Source organism: Nothobranchius furzeri, chromosome 18 (assembly GCF_043380555.1).
Source record: "Nothobranchius furzeri strain GRZ-AD chromosome 18, NfurGRZ-RIMD1, whole genome shotgun sequence".
NCBI classification, from domain to species: domain Eukaryota; kingdom Metazoa; phylum Chordata; class Actinopteri; order Cyprinodontiformes; family Nothobranchiidae; genus Nothobranchius; species Nothobranchius furzeri.
In genome coordinates, this window is record NC_091758.1 from 34,249,205 (window position 1) to 34,272,819 (window position 23,615).

Genomic DNA, 23,615 nt, shown 5'->3' on the forward strand with positions numbered 1-23,615 from the left:
CATCTTTTTATTCTGGTGCACTACTCTTGCAGAAGACACTGCAATCATGTGTTATTTTGACTCCGATGAGAAATGATGCTCCAAATCCAGCAGCAAAAGCTCGAAACAGTGAGATAGAAAGACTTAAACAACTCTTTTATGCACAAATCTTTGAGAACTTTGCATGCAGAAAACACTTGGTTGTTCAATAATCCTGAATGCAACTTTAGCATCAGCTGTGCCTAATTTCCATCCACCTCATGCATGTATAAAAAGCTGACATTTGGAGCATTTATGGGCATTTTAACAACCAAATAATTTCTATTGAAACACCATTCAGTAGGAGTTACTCATACTACACTGCAGGTGTTGTTTGCAGCCCAGTTAACTAGAACCAAATTCCAGTTTCTTATTTTTCTTTAAACCCTAAATATGACTCATGAATCCATTCAAAAGATTCAAAGACATCTCGTGCTATACTGGGAACAGAAAATGAAGATTTCTCTTTCCCCCCCCCAATCTCTAGATGGGAACATTTGGTGAGTAAACACCTCACCATGTTCTGTCAAACCTAAACTCACGGCTGAGACGCAGAGGAATGAAGCATCCAAACCAAAGTGTGTATTAAAATATTCATAATTAATAATATCACATATTTTTTCTGAGAAAGGTCAGTGACAGTAAGCTAAAAAAAGACATTCATGCATGACACTGTTTTGAAAATTGACACAAAAATTGTAAATGCTGTTTAGATTTAGTGGGGCTTTTCAACATTTTGGGTTATTTGCTGGAAAAGGCATGAAAAGGGGTTATTTATCATGCTGTGATGAATTGTCTAAATCAGTAAAGAAGTAGCTCAGGCACCAGAAATGAACACAAGTGAAACTTTAATGCAATGTTTCAAAGGGACTGGTTCTGGGGGGAAGGCAGTTTACATCAGTGCAAGCTGGAGCTCCAAAACACACCCACTCTTTCCACTCAGGACTAACTTTGCTCAATATAAAAATTTGAATCAATTTGCATAGAAGAAAGATTAAGATAATACATTTTGAATTCCTGATTATGCTGGATTATCAATTAATCCCAAAACAGCAATGGTTTAGTCTTTTGCATACATGTTTCTTTGCTTTGCAAGACGTTTAATTCCCATCAGTGTCTAAACTGAACTTTATTACTGCACTGGGCTGAGTGCGCTCTTTGCTGTGACCTCGCAGAATCACACACGCAGAAGCAAAGTTGTGCTGAAAGTGTGACAAGTGGAGAAAGTGTCTAACTCAGTCTGCAGTTTGCAACAATCTATTTCTCTTGCAAGATTTATTCGTTTTATTACCGAATTTGAGCAAGAAGGACGATAAGTACCAAGCCGCAGCTTTTAGTGGAGGTTCTTCATTTGGATGATGTTTTTCAATGTTAGCTTCATTTAGGAGTGAGAAGAAGCAGAAATGAAGCATCAAACAGGAGATTAACTCTCCAGGAAAAGCATCTTTAATCACCCAGAGCTTTGCTCACTGAACAATCCTCCTCTACTACTTTTAAACATTGTTCAGAGTTGAAGTCATGTAAGTTTAAAGCTGCAGAGTGAAAGGGAAAATGAAGGCTGCACCTAACCCAGAAAGACGTTTCCGTAAAAGCATTCTCCTTCTGCCTTTTTGGCTCCAGTCTCATCAACAAATTCAGGGAAATGTGCTCCCACACAGACGTTTACAGCCTCCTTTACTTCTGCAGGCAGAGCCCTGAGTTTCTGAGCATGCTCAGTCAGAGCCTCTTGGTTGAGCTGCAAACAAAGAGGACAAATGTAAAAAAAAAATCTGTAGGTTAAATAAGCTCGTGACAGATTTTTACAAGACTTTTTTACTCGGTGCAATACAAATGAAGATACAGTTACATATATGAATGTTAAGTTGAAATCCTCCCACCGTTTCTCACAAAGAAACGTTTCGTTTGGAAGCTTCAAGCTAGTACTACTGCTGGGGCTTACAAAAACCACACCGTCCATCTGGTGTTCGCGCATCAATATCGAAACCATCTCACACCTCTTTTGTCAATAATGACTGCCAAGATTTCTCCAGATCAAAGGAGAACATTGTAACAAAAAAGCCTCTGACATCATTTACAGCGGTGGAAGCGCGGTCTGTTGTTTTCTCAAGTGCCTTCACTGGATGTGTCACTCTGCATCATTACGTAGACAAATGAAAACACAAATGGGCACAGTTACAGGTAACAGTCCAAAATCTGGGAATTGTTTTACTTTTGATTTAGGAAATCTTTTGAGGCAGGAGTGTTTTGACTATAATATCGGCGAGGCTAGCCATTAGCGTGCCTAGGCTGGCCACTAGCTGGATTTCCTACCCCCTCGACGGACCTTTAGCATGGATAGGCTGGCGTTAGCATCGGCGAGGCTAGCCATTAGCATGCCTAGGCATGCCACTAGCTGGATTTCCTACCCCCTCGACGGACCTTTAGCATGCATAGGCTGGCATTAGCATCAGAGAGGCTAGCCATTAGCATGTCTCAGAGAGTCACTAGTCAGCTAGACCTGCAATCACAGTTGTTCCTTTGACAGAACGCGTTGTTATACACATTAACTTTAAGCATATTGTAAAGCTGACAGCCTGTTAGCATTGATTAGGTGCTGCGTTAACTCCATTTTGCTCGTAATTACAGGTTGATGGTGTTTTCTTTTTATATAGTTTGGCTTTCTTGCATCAGAGAAAAAGCCAGAGCTAACTAGTTTGTACTTTTCATCTTTGGATTTTAAATCCCTTGTATTGAATTACAGCTTAATAATTATTTAAATTGTGATATTATCTTTATTAAAACTAAATAATATGTATCCCCCCCCCCCCCACCCACACACACACACACACACACACACACACACATCTAATAGAGTGACTCTCCGAGACATGCTAATAGCTAGCCTCTCTGAAGGTAGCGCCAGCACCTATCCATGCTAAAGGTCCGTCGACAGGGTAGAGAATCCAGCTAGTGGCCAGCCTAGGCACACTAATGGCTAGCCTCTCCGATGCTAACGCCAGCCTATCCATGCTAATAGTCCGTCAAGGGGGTAGGAAGTCCGGCTAGTGGCCAGCCTAGGCACGCTAATGGCTAGCCTCTCCAATGCTAACACCAGCCCGTCCATACTAACGCTAGCCTGTCCATGCTAATAGACAGCAGAGGGAGTGTGTGAACCAGTCAATGACCAGCCGAGGGCTGCTAGTCCCTAGCGTATCTAGTAATAACACCGGTAAAGGTGCTATTTCTCAGTAATCAGCGCCAGCCTCTCAGTTACCGGCGCCAGCTTATCATTAATCAGGTCGGTAGTTTGCTTCAGAATTTATATAGCCTCCTGCTGCTGGGTAGTAGTCTTAATTTTGGCCCCCATACCGCGCCATAAAATAACTGGATAGGGTTTTGGACTATGTCGATACCAGTATATGCGGGGTCTCTTTTTTTGACAGTAAGGGACCCGTGGTCCGGAAGTAGATGGGCTTTTCATACACAAGATTTCACACTGGAAATTTCAATTAGTGTTTCTGGACATGCAAAGGATGGATGACTGGCAGGATAGGGGTACTTCAGAGGTTCAGTCAGATTTCACTTGGGTATGCATCCTTTCCCCTTTAAGCACTATGGCTTTATTATTGCTACAAAATATCTTCATGCAAAAAAATAAATGTTTTCATTACAAGATCAAACATAAACATTTTAGTCGTTGTTTGACTTTAGGTTATAGGACACTATTGATAAATCCATAAAATGGTCCTCTCGGGAAACCAAACCTGCTTTTTTCCAGTAGAAAAAGCATCCAGGAAATTGTTTGGTCAAGACTTTAATTTCTGTTTTTATCTGGTTTTTCTGTTTTAGCAGGCCCACAGCTTCTGTTAAAACCAAACCTTACTAAGTGATGGAAACAAGTCATATTGTGTACCTGGTGAGTCAGGGCCTTGATTTCCTCTAGTGTGGCTTCTTGTTTCTTCATCAGAGCCTCTAGTTGTGGACTGTAGTCAGAGGGCTGTGAACAGTAAAGTAGAAAGCACCTTACTTTTGACGGACGCCATCGACTTGTGGTTTTGAGGAGCATGTTTGTGTGTGTTGTGTGATGGGTATAGACTGATGGTTTGTCTCTAAGTAGATCACCTCCTCATGTTTCTCCCTGTGAGTGTGTGTCCACGTGCCCATGGGACACAACCTGAGCAAGAGGAATCAATACAGTCAAGTCGCAGATTTGGTCTTCGGTGAGATTTCACAGCATTTGCCTTCGAGCTCTCAGTGTTGTGTCAGTGCTGATCAAACGGGTGATTGTGTTATAACCTTTGTGTTCATGATGCAGTCTTTTCTGACCATAAGCCGGTATTATTTGACACTAACATGGGTGAGAGTATGCTGAAATCTGTTCCTCCTGTCACACTTTCTCGCTCTGTGAATTCAGCTACCTCAGGACAATTTTTATTTTTATTCAGTGAAGCTGTGCATCGTTAATCAGATGGGAGAAGTCTGGATGGCCTGCTAAGCTGTTTTAACAATATTAGTAAGGACATTCTGGACACTATTGCACCTCTTCGAATGAAGAAGGTAAATCGTGCTGCTAAGTCATGGTCAACTGAGCTCACGCGGGCTGCAAGACGGGAATGCAGGAGATGTGAGAGAAAATGGAAAAAGGACAAACTGCATGGCTCCCTGATTGCCCTAAGGGAAAGCTGGAAAAATTATCAGGAGTTTGTTAAAAAGGCAAAGACTGACTATTATTCAAAACTAGTCGCTTCTAATTGTAACAACTCTCGGATGCTTTATGCCTCAATTAATGCTGTGATAAATGTGGATAATGGTTTCCCTGCACAGCTATCAGACGACATGTGTACTAGTTTTCTTAGGTTTTTTTTTATTGAAAAGGTGGCATTGTTGCGTTCTGCACTGTCAAGAGCAAATATGCAAACTCCCTCATTTCCTTTGGATAGACATTTAGAGTATTTTCAGCCAGTATCCCGTGATGACTTAGTTAAGTTGGTGGACGTAATTAAACCGAGTGGATCTCCTGAAGACATCATACCACCACGGCTGTTTAAGGAAGTCTTTAATGGAATAGCACCATTAATATTGAAAGTTATTAATAGCAGTTTGGCCTCTGGCTGTGTCCCAATTGATTTTAAAAAGACAGTTCTTAACCCACTGTTAAAGAGATCGGGGTTAGATGTTATGCAGCCTTGCAATTACCGGCCGATTGCAAAGCTTCCTTTTCTGAGTAAAATTCTGGAAAAATGTGTCTATACTCAGTTGATGGATTTCCTAGAAGAGTCTAACATCAAGGAAACTTTTCAGTCTGGCTTTAAAGCTTTTCATAGTGCGGAAACGGCACTGATAAAGGTATTAAATGACATTATGTTGGAAATTGATAGGGGAAATCCTGTGCTACTTGTTTTGTTGGACCTTACAGCTGCGTTTGACACTGTGGACCACGAAGTGTTGCTCCATTGTTTGGAGTATAATGTAGGAATCTCTGGTTTGGCCTTAGACTGGTTCAGATCTTATTTGAAGGATAGGACAGTAAGTGTAATGATGGGTGGGTTTAGTTCTGGATTCACACACCTGCGGCGGGGGGGTCCCACAGGGTTCAATATTAGGACCACTATTGTTTTTGATTTATATTTTGCCACTGGGGGACATCATGAGGAAGTATGGAATTCGATTTCATATGTATGCTGACGATTGCCAACTTTATTTACCCTTGGATTATAGAAGCTACTGTCCCATTATTACCTTAATGCACTGTCTAAATGAAGTTAAGTAATGGTTGACGGACAATTTTTTAATGTCTGAACGAAAGCAAGACTGAGGCAGTGTTGTTTGGGTTACATCGTGATTTAGAGCGATCAAAACTGGATAGTAGGGATACGAATGCCTAACCATGTTCTTCGGCAGTCAACTTAGGAGTGACATTAGATAACGCTTTCACCTTTGACGCACATGTGGGTGCGGTTGTATCGTCCTCTTTTTACCACTTGCGACGTCTGGCCAAAGTGAAGTCATGTTTAACTAGAAAGGACCTCGAGACTGTTGTGCATACGTTTATCACCTCTTGTTTAGACTACTGTAACTCTGTCTTAATTGGGGTGAGACAGAGTACAGTAGCTCGTCTGCAGCTTGTGCAAAACGCTGCGGCAAGATTCCTAAAAGGGAAAAGGAAATATGGTCATGTGACACCCATCCTGGCAGATCTGCACTGGTTACCGGTCGCTTTTAGAGTGTGTTTTAAAATTCTTTTATTGGTTTTTAAGGCATTGAACAGGATGGCACCTAGTCGCTCGCTCCGCTCAGAGAGTCAAAATATGCTTCTAGTCCCCGCAACTAGGCTCAAAACAAGAGGAGACAGGGCATTTTCGGTAGCAGGCCCGAAATTATGGAATGATCTTCCATTATCTGTGCGACTCTTCACGTCAGTAGAGGTTTTTAAGAAGGCGCTGAAGACCCATTATTATAATCTGGCTTTTAAATCTGTGTGTTAACTGATGTTATCTTGTATTTTGCTGTTTTTTGTTTTTTATTTGGTTTTCTATATATTCTTTGTTTTATCTTTCTTTAGTTTAGTCTTGTTCAGCACCTTGGTGACATAATATATGCCTGTAAAGTGCTTTTATAAATAAAGGTGATGATGGTGATGATGGTGATGATGATGATGATGATGATGATGATGATGATGATGATGAATAGACACGTTAATTAATGGATGAATGCTGATTACATTGATTAGTTTGAACTCGTACTTGACCCAATTGTGTGGAAGGTTAAGAGGAGAGATTTTGCCATTTCGATAGAGCTGATTGTCAAGGAGCAGAATCAAATGGACTGGCCATTAACCCAGATAGACCAGGTTTGAATCTTGATTAGCTGACAGAGAAACAAGGGAGCTCAGTGGGTCATCGACCACACATGGATTAACCCGTTTCCCTCAAAACAGCTTCTGAGTGTTGTGTGAGCTGTCCTGTGGTGAGGACATGAGCATGATGGTGTGTCTGTGATTTGGGAACCTACTGTGGGTACAAAGATGGTGGGTGTACTTACAGTTCAGAAATGTGTGTGTTCCTGAAAGCAGTGAGTGGGTGTTTGATGTTGTGAGCTACCTAAAGTAATGTTTTTCTTGGTTTAGCTCAAATCTTCAGGCACCGTGTTTAAAAGGCTAGTGAGAGCCGGCTCTGATACTAACACCCTGTAATTCATGTGCGTACAAAGTAGTGAGCACTCCATTTGATGAAGATAAGCTCCTCAGTTTTTTTTTATATTACTCACACCTCCACATCTGACACCACGGTTCCCGATGAGAAAAGAGTGGTCTCCAGGTTGAGGGGAGGTCTGGGGGTGTGTCCAAATGCAGGGGCTATATCCTTCCAAGTATGCTTTTGAAGGCCCATTACATCACTGCAAAACATCAGGGCTGTCCAAAGTAGAAGAATGCTCAAAATGTGTCCTGGTTTTTCTTGTAATAAAAGCGGACAAAGCGGCAGATGATTACAGTTTAATGGGTAACAATTTACAAGGTACGCAAAATTGTGCTTCGTTACTAGGGAACCGCTTAGGGGATAATGAGTAATGAAGCAGGGAAGAATGGTAGTTAACCAGTAGTTACTGGTGAAAATCTCATCAATCTTTTTTCGGGGTCTAATAGATAGTTATCTATGAACGCAATAAGGAACGAATCCCAGATGAATGTAGTACCTGTGGACTCTCTTTTGTAAACTTCATGAAGGATGCAAATAATTTGCAACATCACAGTGATTTAACATCACTGTTTCATCTTTTCCTCTCCCTGGGCTGTCACCTTACCGTGGTGGAGGGGTTTGAGTGTCTCAATGATCCTAGGAGCTAAGTTTTCGGAGGCCCGAAGACCTCTTATGATGAATTATATAAATGGAAACCGTGTTCCCTTGCCTGGACGTGGGTCACCAGGGCTCCCCTCTGGAGCCAGGCCTGGAGGTGGGGCACATTGGCGAGCGCCTGGTGGCCGGGCTTTCACCCAAGGAGCCCGGCCGGGCACAGCCCGAAGAGGAAACGTGGGTCCCCCTTCCATGGGCTCACCACTCGTGGGAGGGGCCAAAGGGGTCGGGTGCAGTGTGTGACGGGTGGTAGTCGAGGGCGGGGACCTTGGCGGTCTGATCCTCGGCTACAGAAGCTGGCTCTTGGCACATGGAATGTCACCTCTCTGGTGGGGAAGGAGCAGTAAGTATTGGCTAACTACCTATTAGACTCTGAAAAAAGACTGATGAGCATTTTCCCTAGTAACTACTTATTAACTACCTATTATTCCCTGCTTCATTACTCATTACCCCTTAAGTCGTTCCCTTTTAACAAAGTACAATTTTGTGTACCTCATTGTAAAGTGTTACCTATTAATGTCTGCTGGTAAAAAATTAAAGCCTTAAAGGAGATGTGTTGTTGGGGCTTTTGTTGTCGTCATGGTTACTGGGTGACAGGACATGTGCTGAGGTAGCAGCAGCACTGGGTAATGACCATACTTGATACTTCCTGGATGCCTCCCTAGGGAAGGTGTTTCAGGAGACCTAACAGGGCATGCTGGAGTTACTTTATTTCCAGGCTGGCTTGAAGGTTCCCACTGCACGAACTAGTGGGAGTGGCTTGAGAGAGGACAGACTGGATTGCTACTCCCATTAGAGATGTAAGAAAATATCACCAAACTGAGATGTCAACATTTTTTTAGTTGTGATGCTGAATCAATATTTAAAAGCATAGTATCACGTTTTTATTGAGAATTTAGGGTTAGGGTTTACGGTAACCCTAACCCCAACACACTGGACTTGTCTTGAAAGTTTCTGAACTGAGTTTTCCAGTTTATTTAGTCTTAAGATTTGCAAATATTGTCTGGCTTTAGTATCGCAACACACCACATCATCTCCCCTGTATTGTGGTAAACATCGAATTGCCAGATTCTTGCCAATACACACTCCTACCCCATCACCCGGACCCACTGAAGCATTTTCAGTTTTGCATTTGCAATCATTAGGTGCTGCATTGACTGAGTTTGATGTAGAAAACTTGAATAAAAAAGGATTTTCTACATTTCAACAAGCAAAAACAATCACTTACGGCAACATCAGACTGACTTGTCTCATCCAGAAGCTCCACGCTCTTTGACTTTTTCAACCTAATAAAAATAATTTAGTTTAGACAACATGTAAGTCATAAAAGTTTTCAATTCCCGCAATTTCTTTCCTCCCTGGAGGGGACAATTTGATTAGACGATAGTAAAACTGAAAAGAAACACTTGGACGTAAATGAAGGCTGTGAACTTACTTGCACTTCTCGGAGGATTTTAATAGCGCTTTCTTCTTCTCTTTGGTTTCACTACAATGAAAGGGAGAAGACAACAGGTGAGGATGCACAACCTGAAAGGGAACAATAACCTCTAAACAACCTTTTCCCTTTAATCAAGAGTTGCAAGGCTGAGTGTTTATTATGACCTTATCAGAGTTTCTCTACTGGTGTTTAAACACCTGTTGGGTATTGGTTGTCCTGAGATAACCATCTGCCTACTGGGGACTTAGGACAACACACACACGCGCACGCACACACACACACACACACACACACACACACAACTGAAGCCAGCCAAGGACACTGGAAGACCTGCCTGCTGAGATGATTCATTCATTATTTGAGACATACTCTGCAAAATGTCAGGTTTCTCACCTCAGATCACACACACACACACACACACACACACACACACACACACAGAGTCACACCAAAGCATCAGTGCACAGATTGGTCGGACTCAGCAAGGCCTTTTTTGTGTGCCATGTCCCAAATGTGTTGCTCACACCTCTCCAAGGTCTTCAGTTCGATGGTGTGTCTCTCCGTGGCCATCTCCAACAGTTTGGCAAGTCTCTGTCACAAAAACAAAAACAACCTCACGAGTCTGTTTGTGCAGAGCGCTTGGCTTAAGCTGAGGTCAGCTGAGTTGAAAGATACTTTAAAGAAACCAGAGTGACCTTGTTTTAGTCCTGCAAAGACTGAAATCTTACTGAAAGTACCTCAGTCCGATCTAAAAGCTCTTAAGAAAGCGTTGCTCTTTTGCAGTGATCCAAGAATAAAAGCAACAAAGAGAAATAATATTAGTTGCTGCTAAGAGGTGACTGTTTCCTTAGCTTTGGGCAGGATTTTCTGTTTTTGGTGCAAGTCATTAAATGTAACAAAGACCATGATTGTCATGAAAAGTGACTGTTGAATAATGAATGCATGAAAAGGGCTCCATTAGTACAGTGGTCACGTGTTCGCTTTCAGGTCCCAGTTTTGAAAAGTTCAGCATGAAAATAGACAGACAGATTAAAATAATAAACTGAATGAACAAATCAAAACTTGCTGCAGAAAAGTGAGCCTCCAAAGACCAAATTAGAAATATTTTTCATTTATAGGTGCCGATCCTCTGTGATGGACTGGCTCTCGGTCCAGGGTGTACCCCGCCTGATTGCCCATTGACCGCTGGAGCCCCCGACCCCCCCACCCCCTTACCCCCGCGACCCTACGTGGACAAGCGGGTTCAGAAAATGGATGGATGGATGGATGGATGGATGGATGGATGGATGGATGGATGGATGGTGTCGATCCTGTCAGCAAATTGAAGCTACAGTTTGAAGATTGGAAAAATGTTGCCCGGTCGATTTCTGCTGCAACATTCGGTTGGTCGGTACAAGCTCAGGTTCGTTTGAATTACCTCTGTAGCACATTGCTCTTTCTTCTTCTTCAACTGTTCACTCTGTTCAGTCCACAGAGCATTCAGCTCAATCTGCATTTTCTCCTTCTGCTCCTGCACTCGCTCTTTCTTCACATTGTTGTCAGAAGACTTGTCCACTCCCCTGATGGACACATGAGCAAAGCACATTCGTAAAAAATAACGGAGTCAATGCAAACACACCGTGCATCATCTATTTCCTTCTTTCTTCATTTTTATGTTATAAAACCTAATATTTGTAGCAAACAAGAAGCTTCCAGTTAATAATCCTGACCAATACAACTTAGTGGGTCATTAATAAGCTGCTGGTCAGTGCTCTGAATGGAAGGGAAAACTGCGTTTTTGGGTGATTTGACATAAATAAGTGGACAGATGGGTCTCTGAACATCCTTCTTCCACTGATATGATCAAAGGCTCTTTTGTTAAGCAGCCTGCTGTATTTCAGCAGGGAAATGAAAATACGCACTCTTTTTTCTTCAGCGAAGTCTTCTTTTTGATAGCCTTGAAGGAGTCTGAGTATTTTTGCATCAGATCTTCTGTTTTTTTCTGATACTTCTTTTCATTCTCCTTCAGCTCTTTCTCCTGTCGCTTGGTGACCTTCAGATAGTTTTTGTGTAGTATCAGTTCTTCAATTGGCACTGTGGAGGGATCTGCAGCAGGAGCACAAAGGGGTAGGTTGTGGGAATCTTCTAATTTGTGACAGTCAAATCAAAATTTAATAACAAAAATTCTTTCAAAATTGTTTCACATTTTTGCCATCTGTGACCTTTTGCCAAGAGTGCACTGGCAGAAGAGAAAACGTGATGAATGCCGCACATGATGCACTTCACTGTTACCTTAATTATAGGTTACCGACTGAGATGAGTCACCTGATTCTGCAGACTCGGTCGATGCATTTGCTGGAGCGGACAAGGACACTGTGGTTTCTTTTTCAGGTGTGGGTTCTTCGGTGCTGACTGCTTCAGATGCATCCTTATGATCTGAAACAGGCTCAGAAACTGTTTCTTCTTTGGCTTCAGGAGTGGCCTCTGGCTCTGGGGCTTTCTCAGCCTCCTCAGCTGATGAAGGGTTTGCAGGAGGAATTTCACTTGATGAATTTTCTACATCTGGCTCAGTTGCTTCAGCAGGAGTTTCAGATTGCTCGGGTTCGGGAGGAACAGCCTCTTTGACGTTTTCTTCACTAGTTTCAGGAGGAGTTTGGGGTAAATTGTCTGCTGTATTAGTGTTTACTTCAGGTTCAGATGCAGTGTTTTCTGTAAAAGTAAGGAAATTCAGTTATTAAATCACAATCCAAGCAAAAAATAATAAAAAAAAACAACAGAAGTGTCATTTTTAAAGCTCAGACACCAATCAACAGCACTGCCTTCACGTGTTTATTACCTTCAGCGGGGGCTTCGCTGGCTTTGTCAGCAGGGGTTTGAGTCTCAAGAGGCAACTCATAAGGTGAAATGTAGTCAGAGGATGACTGCGGGGGTTAGAATACAGGACATGAACAATCAAGCAAAGGCGGCCCTCTTCCAGGAACACATAATCAGGGCCATTGGAGTTTTACAGTAACTCTAGGAACTTCAGTTTACCTCTTTGGGGGTCTTTGAGGGCTTGTCCTTTGTAGGATTAAATAAAGCATCTGTGAAATCTAAGGGAGAGTCAAACACATCAGTGTTCAATTCAGAAACAATTCAGCACAGAATGTTACAATACAAAGTATTATGAGAGAAAATGTGATAAAAGGAATATGATGCACCATGATAGGATATTTTATTTATTTATTGGCTTATATTTCTAGAGGATAAAACCCCTTGAGATGCACCATCTCGTTTTCAAGGGGGTCCTCCTTTGAAACACTGAAACAATAAGACATAGCAAGACTATCAGTGGCATAAGCCAAAACTAACTAATACAAACAGACCAAATAAATTAAACAAGACAAAAAATATAAAGTTAAAAAAAGACTTTGCTTTGACAACCTGATTATGTGACATCAAATGCCAAACTCAAAAACAGTTACAGATGCAAGAAGATGCAATATGTGAGTAGACAGAATTTTTGAATCGTGAAAAACAAGTAATCAATCGTATCTCCAGTGGGAGTCTATTCCAATCTTCTAGGGCTTTGACACAAAAAGCAGTTCTTCCTGATTCTTTTTTGAAAAAAGGTACAACATGATATGATATGGTAGAACGGGGTAGGATTGGGTAGGGTCAGGTAGGGTAGGGTACGGTAAGTTATGGTACAATATGATATGGTACGATATAATATGATACAAAATGATACGGTACAATACAATGCAAGACCGCAATAAACAGTATGGTACAATGGGATGGGGGTGGGGTAGGGTAGGGTAGGGTAGGGTAGGGTAGGGTAGGGTAGGGTTTGATAGGGTAGACGTAGCATTAAATGACACAAAACAATGAGATAGGATTAGAGATGTTCTGTCATTGGTCTGCCATTTTTATCAGTCGAAATGGTCATTAAAATATAATATCAGAAAATATCTGTATTGGTTTTAAGATATTTACATGCACAACTTTTACTAACTTAAATTGAAGTAGTTGTTGCATAGAATTTTTTAAAAATTGAAACATACATGATAGAAGAAATGTGATGTTAGTGACCTAAAAAGGTTTTGTTTTTCTTTTTTATTAGAAGGGGACCCAGCATATATTGGTATCGGTTTATATTAGTATCGGAAATTAAGAGTCAGACAATATCAGTATATGGATATCGGTGAAATAATAATGAAATTGAGCATCCCTAGATAGGATAGGATAGGATAGGATAGGATAGGATAGGATAGGATAGGATAGGATAGGATTTGATACGATACGATACGATACGATACGATACGATACGATAGGATACGATAGGATAGGATAGGATAGGATAGGATAGGATTTGATACAATACGATACGATACGATAGGATAGGATAGGATAGGATAGGATAGGATAGGATGCGATAGGATAGGATAGGATAGGATAGGATAGGATAGGATAGGATGCGATAGGATAGGATAGGATAGGATAGGATAGGATAGGATTTGATACGATACGATACGATACGATAGGATACGATAGAATACGATACGATACGATAGGATAGGATAGGATAGGATAGGATAGGATAGGATAGGATAGGATTTGATACGATACGATACGATACGATACGATACGATACGATACTATAGGATAGGATAGGATAGGATAGGATAGGATAGGATAGGATAGGATTTGATACGATACGATACGATACGATACGATACGATAGGATAGGATAGGATAGGATAGGATAGGATAGGATAGGATAGGATAGGATTTGATACGATACGATACGATAGGATAGGATAGGATAGGATAGGATAGGATAGGATTTGATACGATAGGATAGGATAGGATAGGATAGGATAGGATAGCATAGGATAGGATAGGATTTGATACGATACGATACGATACGATACGATAGGATAGGATAGGATAGGATAGGATAGGATAGGATAGGATAGGATAGGATAGGATAGGATAGGATGCGACAGGATAGGATAGGATAGGATAGTATAGGATAGGATAGGATAGGATAGGATAGGATAGGATAGGATAGGATAGGATAGGATAGGATAGGATAGGATAGGATAGGATAGGATAGGATTGGATGGGATAGGATAGCATAGGATAGGATAGGATAGGATAGGATAGGATAGGATAGGATAGGATAGGATAGGATAGGATTGGATGGGATAGGATAGGATAGGATAGGATAGGATAGGATAGGATAGGATTTGATACGATACGATACGATAGGATAGGATAGGATAGGATAGGATAGGATAGGATAGGATAGGATAGGATAGGATTTGATACGATACGATACGATAGGATAGGATAGGATAGGATAGGATAGGATAGGATAGGATAGGATAGGATGCGACAGGATAGGATAGGATAGGATAGGATAGGATAGGATAGGATAGGATAGGATTTGATACGATACGATACGATAGGATAGGATAGGATAGGATAGGATAGGATAGGATAGGATATGATAGGATAGGATAGGATAGGATAGGATTTGATACGATACGATAGGATAGGATAGGATAGGATAGGATAGGATAGGATAGGATAGGATAGGATAGGATAGGATAGGATAGGATAGGATAGGATAGGATAGGATAGGATAGGATAGGATAGGATAGGATAGGATTTGATACGATACGATACGATACGATAGGATAGGATAGGATAGGATAGGATAGGATAGGATAGGATAGGATAGGATAGGATAGGATAGGATAGGATAGGATAGGATAGGATTGGATGGGATAGGATAGGATAGGATAGGATAGTTGCAGTGGCGGACTGGCCATAAGTGGGTTCTGGAGAATCCCAGAACGGCTGCTGTGCTCTAGGGCCGGTGTCGGCCTTTCACCCCTTTCACTCATTGGCCTAAGTCTGTCTGTCTGAGCTTATCAGCTCAGCTCAGAAGCGACATCATCAGATGACCTCATTGATGACTTTGTATCCATGAAAAGGAGACGTGTGCGTCTGCAGAAGGCTTCTTCCACTCTTGAAATAGGCTGTTCATATAATCAAGCCTGCAACGTTTTATACCCAAATGGCACTAAGGATAGCCATTTTGCATTGAGGAGGGCCGCAAAATAACCCCCCACAGTAATCGGCTTTTATCGAAGTTTCACGAATCAGACACTAAGTTTAAAGGAATCTGCTGTGAGTCTATAATCCAGTTCAGTCCTCAACCTGCAACCTCAACACTGATGGAAGGCATTTATTCAGTCATGTGTGAACACAGAGCAAAAATATAAACACCTGCAAAGGCAGCAGGGATGTAGTCCTTGACCTCGATGAACACAAAGAGAGCGGGCAGAGTGAGAGGCATGTTGCTCTCGCTGCGCAGGCAGATGTGATGGAAGCCTACAGAGCATAAATACGAACCTCAGTCAAGTTCAGCTCCTCTGAAACAAAAGCTGATCAAAATGTTAGAAAAATTCTGAGATTCTGATGAACTCGGTGTGTTTGTTTAGCTATGTTCTTCAGCGCCCTCCTGACCTGACTGGATGGCATCGACAGGGATGATTCTGTGTCCCACAAATTTTCCATTCTCTTCGTGGACTACCATCCTTAAGGCGGCCATTTCTGGGAGCAGGATCTGCAAGTAAGAGTAAAACACCAATAAATGCACTGCGCTTCTCATTGAATCCGAAGAGCCTTGTTGCCCACCTTTTCAAAAACAAACGGCTCCTCATTCCACACTGGGTTGATGGCGTTGGGTGTGGTGGACCACTTGGTTCGATATTTCTTCTTGGGGTCTCCTGGCAAACCAATCACCTCCACTTCCACCCCAGTTTTCACGTTCTTGTCAGAAAGAAACTGTCCTGAGTAGATCTAGTGAAGATCGATGCAATGTGATGACAAGCAGACCTCGATAACACACACTTCCCTGGCCTAATAATAATTCTGTGAGAAGTTTCAGGGTAAAAACAGTGAAAGAAGATGGAAACCTGCCTTTATTGTCAGTGTGCTTGCCACGACTGTGTCAATCCTGTCACAGAAAGGGTCAAACTTCTTGTCACTACGGCGCAAAACGTCATGTTTGAGGAGGTAGCCTGTTCTACCATTGAATTCAAACAGAGCCATGTTCAGCTGCATGGGAAAATCTAAATAAAGCAAAAAACACACACACAACCCAGTTAGTTTTTTCTTCAGCTGGAGTTCAGATGCTCAGAGGCTCAAAGAGGTGCAACACTGACCTCCTGTGGTCAATTAAAGAAGTTCAGCTTCACCCAAAATTAAACAATAATGCAATGCAAGAAATGTGTGAAAACATTGGAGGGAAACTACTTCATATTTTATGCAATATCACAAGTTATACCCATCGTCTGGTAGTTAAGAGCAACCATTTGGCATCCGACGTTCCAAAAAGGTTGAGGGTTGTAGTTGGATGAATCCATTCTTGTTCCTTTGGGGTAAATCCTGCTCATCTGTCTCTTATTGTATCTGTGGAAAATGGTTTAAGAAGCATGAAAGTGCATTTCTGTTTTGTAACTCTTCCCCCAACTATTTCTGATAGCATTAAACACAAATGTTTTTAGATTAAGGCAGAAGAAAGGTTTCTGTTTGAGGATACTCGACAAATTCAACAGCCGTCTTAGCAATCATGGCCTCCCCTTTGGTCTCCACAAAAGATGAAATGGCGTAACTCTTGTTTTTCTCTGTGAATAGATAAAGAAGTGAGTTGCTCAAACTGACATGGATACATTTTTGGAGAGTTTTAGGTTATGTTTTCATACTTTTGGCGTTCTCGAAAGAGATGAATTTGTTGGGCTGGATGTAGTTGACTATAGATGACATTGCCTCGTACGCTGTCACTTCTTGCCCTGCTGTGCCCTGTTGGGCAGCAACAGGAATTAGCCTTAAGTTTTGACTCTGCTTGTGGTAAAGCAGAACATTTTTCATCACCTACCTCATCTGATGTCTTCATTTTCTCCTCATCCTGTTCTTCTGCATCTTCCTGCTCCTCTGCGTCCTCCAGAGCTGCCTCTCCTTCAGCTTTAGCACAGAAACACGAGTCCGTTAGTGCTTCAAAATTTAAAAGACTACCTTTTTTGGTGCATAACTTAAATTTTTATCAGGTACCCTGGTTCTCTTGAGTGCTTGCTGCAGGGTCATCCTGGGTGGAGGTGTTTGGGTCCTGGGGGGTTTCAGCTGCTGCAGTCTGATCAGTGACTGCTGTGCTGGGTTTTTTATTCTGAGCAGGCGTTTCTGTGTGCCCCTTTTTGTTCTTGATGAGGATTTTGCCCATGAGCTCAGTGGGGCTGGGAATCTGTTGGCCTGGCTTCAGCTGCAAGAGAAAATGAAAGAGAGGGAAGTCAAATATTTGGTTTAATCTTTTTACATGACAGTTCTTCAACCAGTTAGCAGTAAAAACATAACCTAACAAGTTATAATCCAGGTTTCAGACCTTAAATTCATGTAGAGTTAACAGAAAATGTTGCACAAGGGAACTTACGGGGTATTTTTCCAAAGGCTCTGTTAGCAGAGCATCTCCAAATATGGTTTTGCAGTAGTTTGCCATCTTTTCTTGCTGTTTCACCCTGAAAAATATCACAATAACATTTGTCTCGATTCCAATCTTTGGCCTTTTGCGACGCTGAAACCTCCTCTTACACACGCTCTAGCAAATCAGAGGACAAGTTAAAAGATCTTACGAGTCAACGTGGTTCTCGAATGAGAGGATAACCGGATACTTTGAAGTCTTGAAGGCACTTTCTGCAATGGCTTCGATCACATCCTGTCAAATGCAATGAAAACAGTGTTGTTGGTCTTATTTAGAGCAACTTTTATTTGGATTAGATTAAAGAAATAAACCTTGTGTAGGGAGGAAAAGGAAAAAAGCATCCTAAATGATAGAAACACAGCCAGATGCCATAAATTTGTTAAAATTGCACAAAAACTCAATAACATGGAGTTGGGGAAGTAGTATCTGAACATAAACAGAAGTGTGAAGAGTTACTGCTGTTGATTACATGAAAGCTGCTGTAAACTGTGAACTGATGTGTTGTGACCGTGGAGCTGCAGCCCTCCTTAAATGGAACTGTTGGATGTGAGAGGGTGATGGCTGCTTGAATGTGTGTGTGCGTGCGTGCGTGCGTGCGTGCGTGCGTGTGTGTGTGTGTGTGTGTGTGTGTGTGTGTGTGTGTGTGTGTGTGTGCGTGTTACTGTGTGTATTCGTATGTGCATTTCCAGAATAAACCACCTTGAAAAGGATTTCAGTGGTCATTGTGAAGCCATGAGTAATGATGGGCTCTTCTTCTGGAGGTTTCCCCTTCCAGCAGTCCAGCTCCAGACACCGACAGCCGGACAGTAGACACTGACGATACATCTCAGGAGAGGACACGCCGGAGAACTGACCAGCTGCACGGGACAACGGAGGAGAAAAGGGGATAAAAACACACTTGGACAAAGATGGAGGCAAGCGGGGGGGTTGCTTTGGCAAGATTCTAGCGATAGAATATGTATCACAATATGGAGGAGCCGATTTGCTATATTGCGATGCTAAAAGCCAGATGATATTTGTGATTTTTAAGGCTGGACTGAATTGGAAAACCAAGGCTAGACACAGTGGTATCCAACTTGGATAATCCAAGATCTCGTTGCTCGGTCTGAATCAAGGCAGGAAAAACTGCTGCCACCTAAAGGTTGGGGTGTGAATTGCACCACACTAAAGATAAATACTAGTAAATATTTGCATAAAATTTCTAAATAAATAATCGATACAATGCTTTTAAATATTGATTCAGTATCACAACAGAAAATACTGCAATTCTTCTGTGCATCGATGTTTTCTCACAGCCCTTGAAGCAAGTTAAAGGAATTAACTTTGTCCTAACACGGAGGGGCTTTAGCTCTAATCTGCATATGCAAATTGGCAAATTCACTTTATTTTATGATTTTTATCTTTATTTAAATCATATCCATTGCTAATGTTTCAGAAAGAAACCTCTATTATAAAAAAATGAAGCTATATCCTCAAGAGTGGCCCCTTTACTCAACTCATGACAGGTTTTCTAGAGGCTAAGAGCAAAAGGCTTTTAGCTGATGAGTGTGTGACCTGTTAGGTACGTGTTGTGGGAAGACTTGATGAAGTAATGAGGTAACGGTTGATTCATCTCCTGACACTTGGCCAGCTTATCCTGCATCACAACCGAAGTCTCCGAACCCATCAGGAAGAACAAGAGGCCTTCTGGAGAAATCATGCCTGCAGAGGAAGAAACGTCACTTTGAAGAACACCGAGAAAAAAAAGGCTTTGAGTTGATTTTCTGAGTCTTACCTCTGTTGGAAACATTAGCGGTGGGTTCATACTTGTCGATGAGAGCCTTGATCTGGTCTGGACGAAGACGGGGAAACAGCTCCTCGTTGAGACGGGAGTCTCTTTGTTTCTCGTTGAGGAACTTAGTGAAATTCTCCTTCGTCATGTTGGGTTTAGTGGAGCTGGAGTGCACAATGAGGCGCAAAAATCACACTAACAACCCCCCTCGTGGTGCTCAACCCCACCATGAACATGTTAGCATCCAAAGTTCAGCTCTGATTTTTTTATTGTGTGATTTTGTGTAGAAAACACTTCAAAATTCAACCAAAACTGAAAAACAAACAGATGAACAGGCTGGTGCAGCAGCAAAGTCAACATACTAATTGGTGAAGATCTCGTAGATTTCTGGCCGAGGGCAGAGATTGGTCAGGAAGGTCCTGAAGGCGGTTTCGGTGAACACATCATGTTTTATGGTGTCATACTGAAACACAAAGTTAGGATTTTTACGTCAAACCTTCTCTTAAAACAGTTTTTTTACTCAAATTAGAACAAAGTTTGGTTCAGTCTGGATTGCAAATGCCAACATATTTATTGGAAAAGTCATAAACCCCAATTAAGAATAAATCGAGTTTAAATTTCACAAATCTTTAAAAACTAAATAATATTCAAGAGCTGACCTTTCCTTTAGGGAGGTGTGCTGCTGCTAAGGCACTTTCAACCCTCTTCTTGTCTGCAGGAAACATCTTGTAAATACTGAAACCACACACACACACACACACACACACACACATGTTACATTTGATCCAAATGATTTCAAATATTTATTATGGACTTCTGCTCAGTAACCTACTTCTTCACTGGGATCTTTCCATCCTTATTGGTTTGAAGGGAAATGCGGACGTATCTGAGAGTGAATTCACAGAATTTTAATTAAAATTCCCAAATGCACGAGGTGCTACAGGTGAGCTTCGGCAGATTCGCTCACATTTTATCCAGGAAAACTTGTCTGCATGAGTTGTTTCTTGCTGGGTTGTATGCGATTGCCAGAATGTCGTCTGCCCAGCTCTGTGGAAAGGCAAAAACAAATATTCTATAAGACAAACATTGTAAAAGCTATTCACAAAGTTAACACTAGAGGGTGTAAATACAGGAAATGGTGGCAGTCAACGCTGCTCTTAAACAAACAATAGTAATTTTATTACAGCTGATTAAATCTGGAGCCATTAAGTCTAATAAAACTAAAAGAGAAGCAGTAGGTTCCTTATTTGAGGGGGAGCAGCTGCACCGTGACGCAGATGTTGTGTGTGAACTGATTGAACTATTACCTGTGTCACTTTCTCCTTGGAGGCAAAGAAGTTATGATAGGTCAGGTTCACCGTGTCTGGACCTGAGACGATGGTCAGCGTTTTGGCGAGGTGGTTGCTGTCTGGGAAATCCATGTTGAACACGTTGCGTACTTTTGGTTGCTGTGAAAAGCCAACGAACACAAGTGTCTCAAATTTGGTTGATTTGTTTTTTTTTTTTTTTTTGTAAGACTGTGATTTATATTTCTTCCTCTTAGCTGGAGAACACGATGCAAATGGTGACCATGACATGCAAACGTGTGCACAGACACATTCACACGCACGGACTTCTAATCCCACATGAACGAGGTCTCCCCGCGCTCAGTCATGTCTGTAGTGATGATGTCAGCAGCGAAGCAGCTTTTCCAAAATGCTCCAGAGAGGCCCAAACAGGAAGAGCTGCCTCCATCTTCATCCTGAATGGAACGACGCGGCTCTCTCTGCTCCCGTGGGGACCATATTTCCCCTCCATGAGGCGCGATGCTGGTTGATGCTAGTCTCCGTAGGAGCCACTGAGGACTTTAGAAATTAAACGAAGCCACAACCGGCTGCTTTCAGCTCTAAAAGAAAAATCTCAGAGTCGATGGTGAGCCGGTCTGTGGCGTGGAGTGTGTTTGTGCAGCTTTAAAGTCATGTGTTTCTCTGCCTCTGCAGTTGTCCGTGGCTGTTTTTGCAATGCAAATATTCTTCTCAAATTATTGGGCAAACTAGGGACTCGACACCATATTTGCATGCATGCAGGGACACTGACACAGTAGGCAGCCCCCATTTGACTAATCAAAATAAATGTGAATATTACTATGATAAATATTACGGCAACACGCAGCGTGATAGCACTGTTTCCTCACAGCCAGAAGGTCACAGGTTCAACTCCCAGCTACGGCCTTCCTGATAGGAGTTTGCGTTTGTCACCGGGCATGCATGGGTTTCCTCCCTTGGACCGGCATTAAGGCTACGCTCAGTTATCACTAGGTGTGAGTGAGTTTTCTGTCTCATTCATCTCTCCGTGTCTCTGTGATGGACGTGTCCCGTCACTCGGTGACTATAGGCCTCCTTTCCACGCAGGAAGAAGAAGTTATAGAAGATGAATGATTGAAAAATAACCAATAAGGTGACACTCACTTTGGGAAGTTTAGCAAATTTTCCTGTTCTCGTGTCCCGGATGGTTGCAACATCCAGGAACGTCGTCTCCTAGAAACCAGAAGCAGAGTCACATCCATAAGATGCTCAGATTTGTTAAGCGTGCATTTCCTTAAAGCGTCAGCGGCTTTCTGAGGCCTTGATGAAGGAGCGGAGCACTAAATGACAGATTAACACTGACTGGTGTCCAGCTGCATGGTGAACCTGGACCGTGATCAGCATCAGAGAAAAAGCTGCCAAGATGGGAAAAGTGGTCCAAGAAGTTACATACTACACCTGTTCTGCTATGAATTCCACTTTTTATATCACTCTCGGCCTTTATGAGCATTTTTCTGCTGTTAAAATGGATTTAGACACAATTTTTCAGCATTATTGACACCATAGTTTAGTGCAATATGCTTTAAATAATCAAGGTTTACATTTAACACCTGAAAATTAGGAGTTTTTCAGCTTTAAACTGGTCTGTTTAGCTAAATGGATGAGAGATATCTTCTTTCTTTTCTGACCTCCCTAAATGGATTACCTTGCTTTGGTTGACCCAGTAGACGTAAAACCCTTTCGGATCCATCTTCATGGTGACAGGAACCGTCTTTGTGGAGTCCTTGAGGGAGACAAGAATCGAAACATTTGTTGATTTCAGTCGATTCCCATTGAAATCTGGAAGTCTTCACTCACCTCTGACCACTTGGTGAATCGTTCTCCTTTGACCAGGTAGTCTTTGACCTCTGGAGGGTCAAGAAAGAATCTTTTCTTATTCATTTTGTTCTGATGACGTCAGCTTTGATTCGGGAATGCTGAAGCTAAAACAAATCCACCTTGGTCATGATGATCACTTCATCTACCTCCAAAAGATGCACGGAACTGGAGCTTAGTGCATCCGACTCAGTAGCCAGGACGCGCCCCAGCTCGTATGCATTGCAAATTAAGTCAGGAGAAAACGCATATACCAAGACTGAAGCTAAATCTGTGGCTGTCTAACAGCATGTGGCCTTTTATTTTAAGAGATTCACTCAAAATAACAAATTAAAGACTTCCAGTCGTCCATAATGGATAAATGGGATATTTCTGATGCTACAACATGATTATTTAAGTGATTTTTACGTAAAATTTTCTAATAATTGTTCAAGTTTAAATGACTGACATTGTGTTCTTCACAAGAAAGCATATTTCAGCAAGTCGAACAAAACTCAGAATAAGTTGGATGATAACTGGAGGTTGGTGAGGAAATGTTTTCATGTAGTTTGAGTGAAACGACCCTTTAATACGTCCTCCTAATAAACTGTTTTCACACAGGCTACAACTGAGTAATCCCACATAAATACATGATTTACTTTAGCGTGTTCATTTCTGTAAAATGTGAAAACACGACACATGTTTTTACACACTTTCATCGGTATTTCCGTCCCAAACATTTTAGTGAAGGATGCCAGGAGGTCCATCTGCTACGGATCATTCTGTCATTTATAAGTGGAGGCAGGAAGCAGGACGGCCGAATGCTGGTTCAACAAAGGATCTCGGTTATTTGGATATCATTCAAATAAACCTTCTGACTGCACAATATCTAATGCAAACAGTGAGCCAGACGGAG

General features: G+C 41.8%; 1 protein-coding gene across 1 annotated transcript; it reads right to left on the reverse strand.

Moving 5' to 3' along the window:
- Positions 1-1,467: 1,467 nt before the first annotated feature.
- Positions 1,468-22,801, reverse strand: plcb2 (phospholipase C, beta 2). The gene is made up of 32 exons (XM_015970315.3): positions 22,703-22,801; positions 22,551-22,628; positions 22,010-22,078; positions 20,870-21,010; positions 20,530-20,609; positions 20,395-20,448; positions 20,222-20,297; positions 19,925-20,025; positions 19,566-19,726; positions 19,346-19,492; positions 18,491-18,648; positions 17,943-18,025; positions 17,744-17,828; positions 17,371-17,575; positions 17,198-17,283; positions 17,025-17,121; positions 16,862-16,946; positions 16,607-16,731; positions 16,240-16,391; positions 15,955-16,119; positions 15,784-15,883; positions 15,544-15,648; positions 12,298-12,356; positions 12,101-12,185; positions 11,590-11,973; positions 11,187-11,370; positions 10,703-10,844; positions 9,812-9,876; positions 9,283-9,333; positions 9,076-9,133; positions 3,911-3,994; positions 1,468-1,753 (listed from the first exon to the last, which is right to left on the reverse strand). The coding sequence occupies exons 1-32, from the start codon at positions 22,784-22,786 to the stop codon at positions 1,583-1,585; spliced, it is 3,720 nt and encodes a 1,239-aa protein (XP_015825801.3). The 5' UTR covers positions 22,787-22,801; the 3' UTR covers positions 1,468-1,582.
- Between the last annotated feature and the right edge of the window lie 814 nt (positions 22,802-23,615).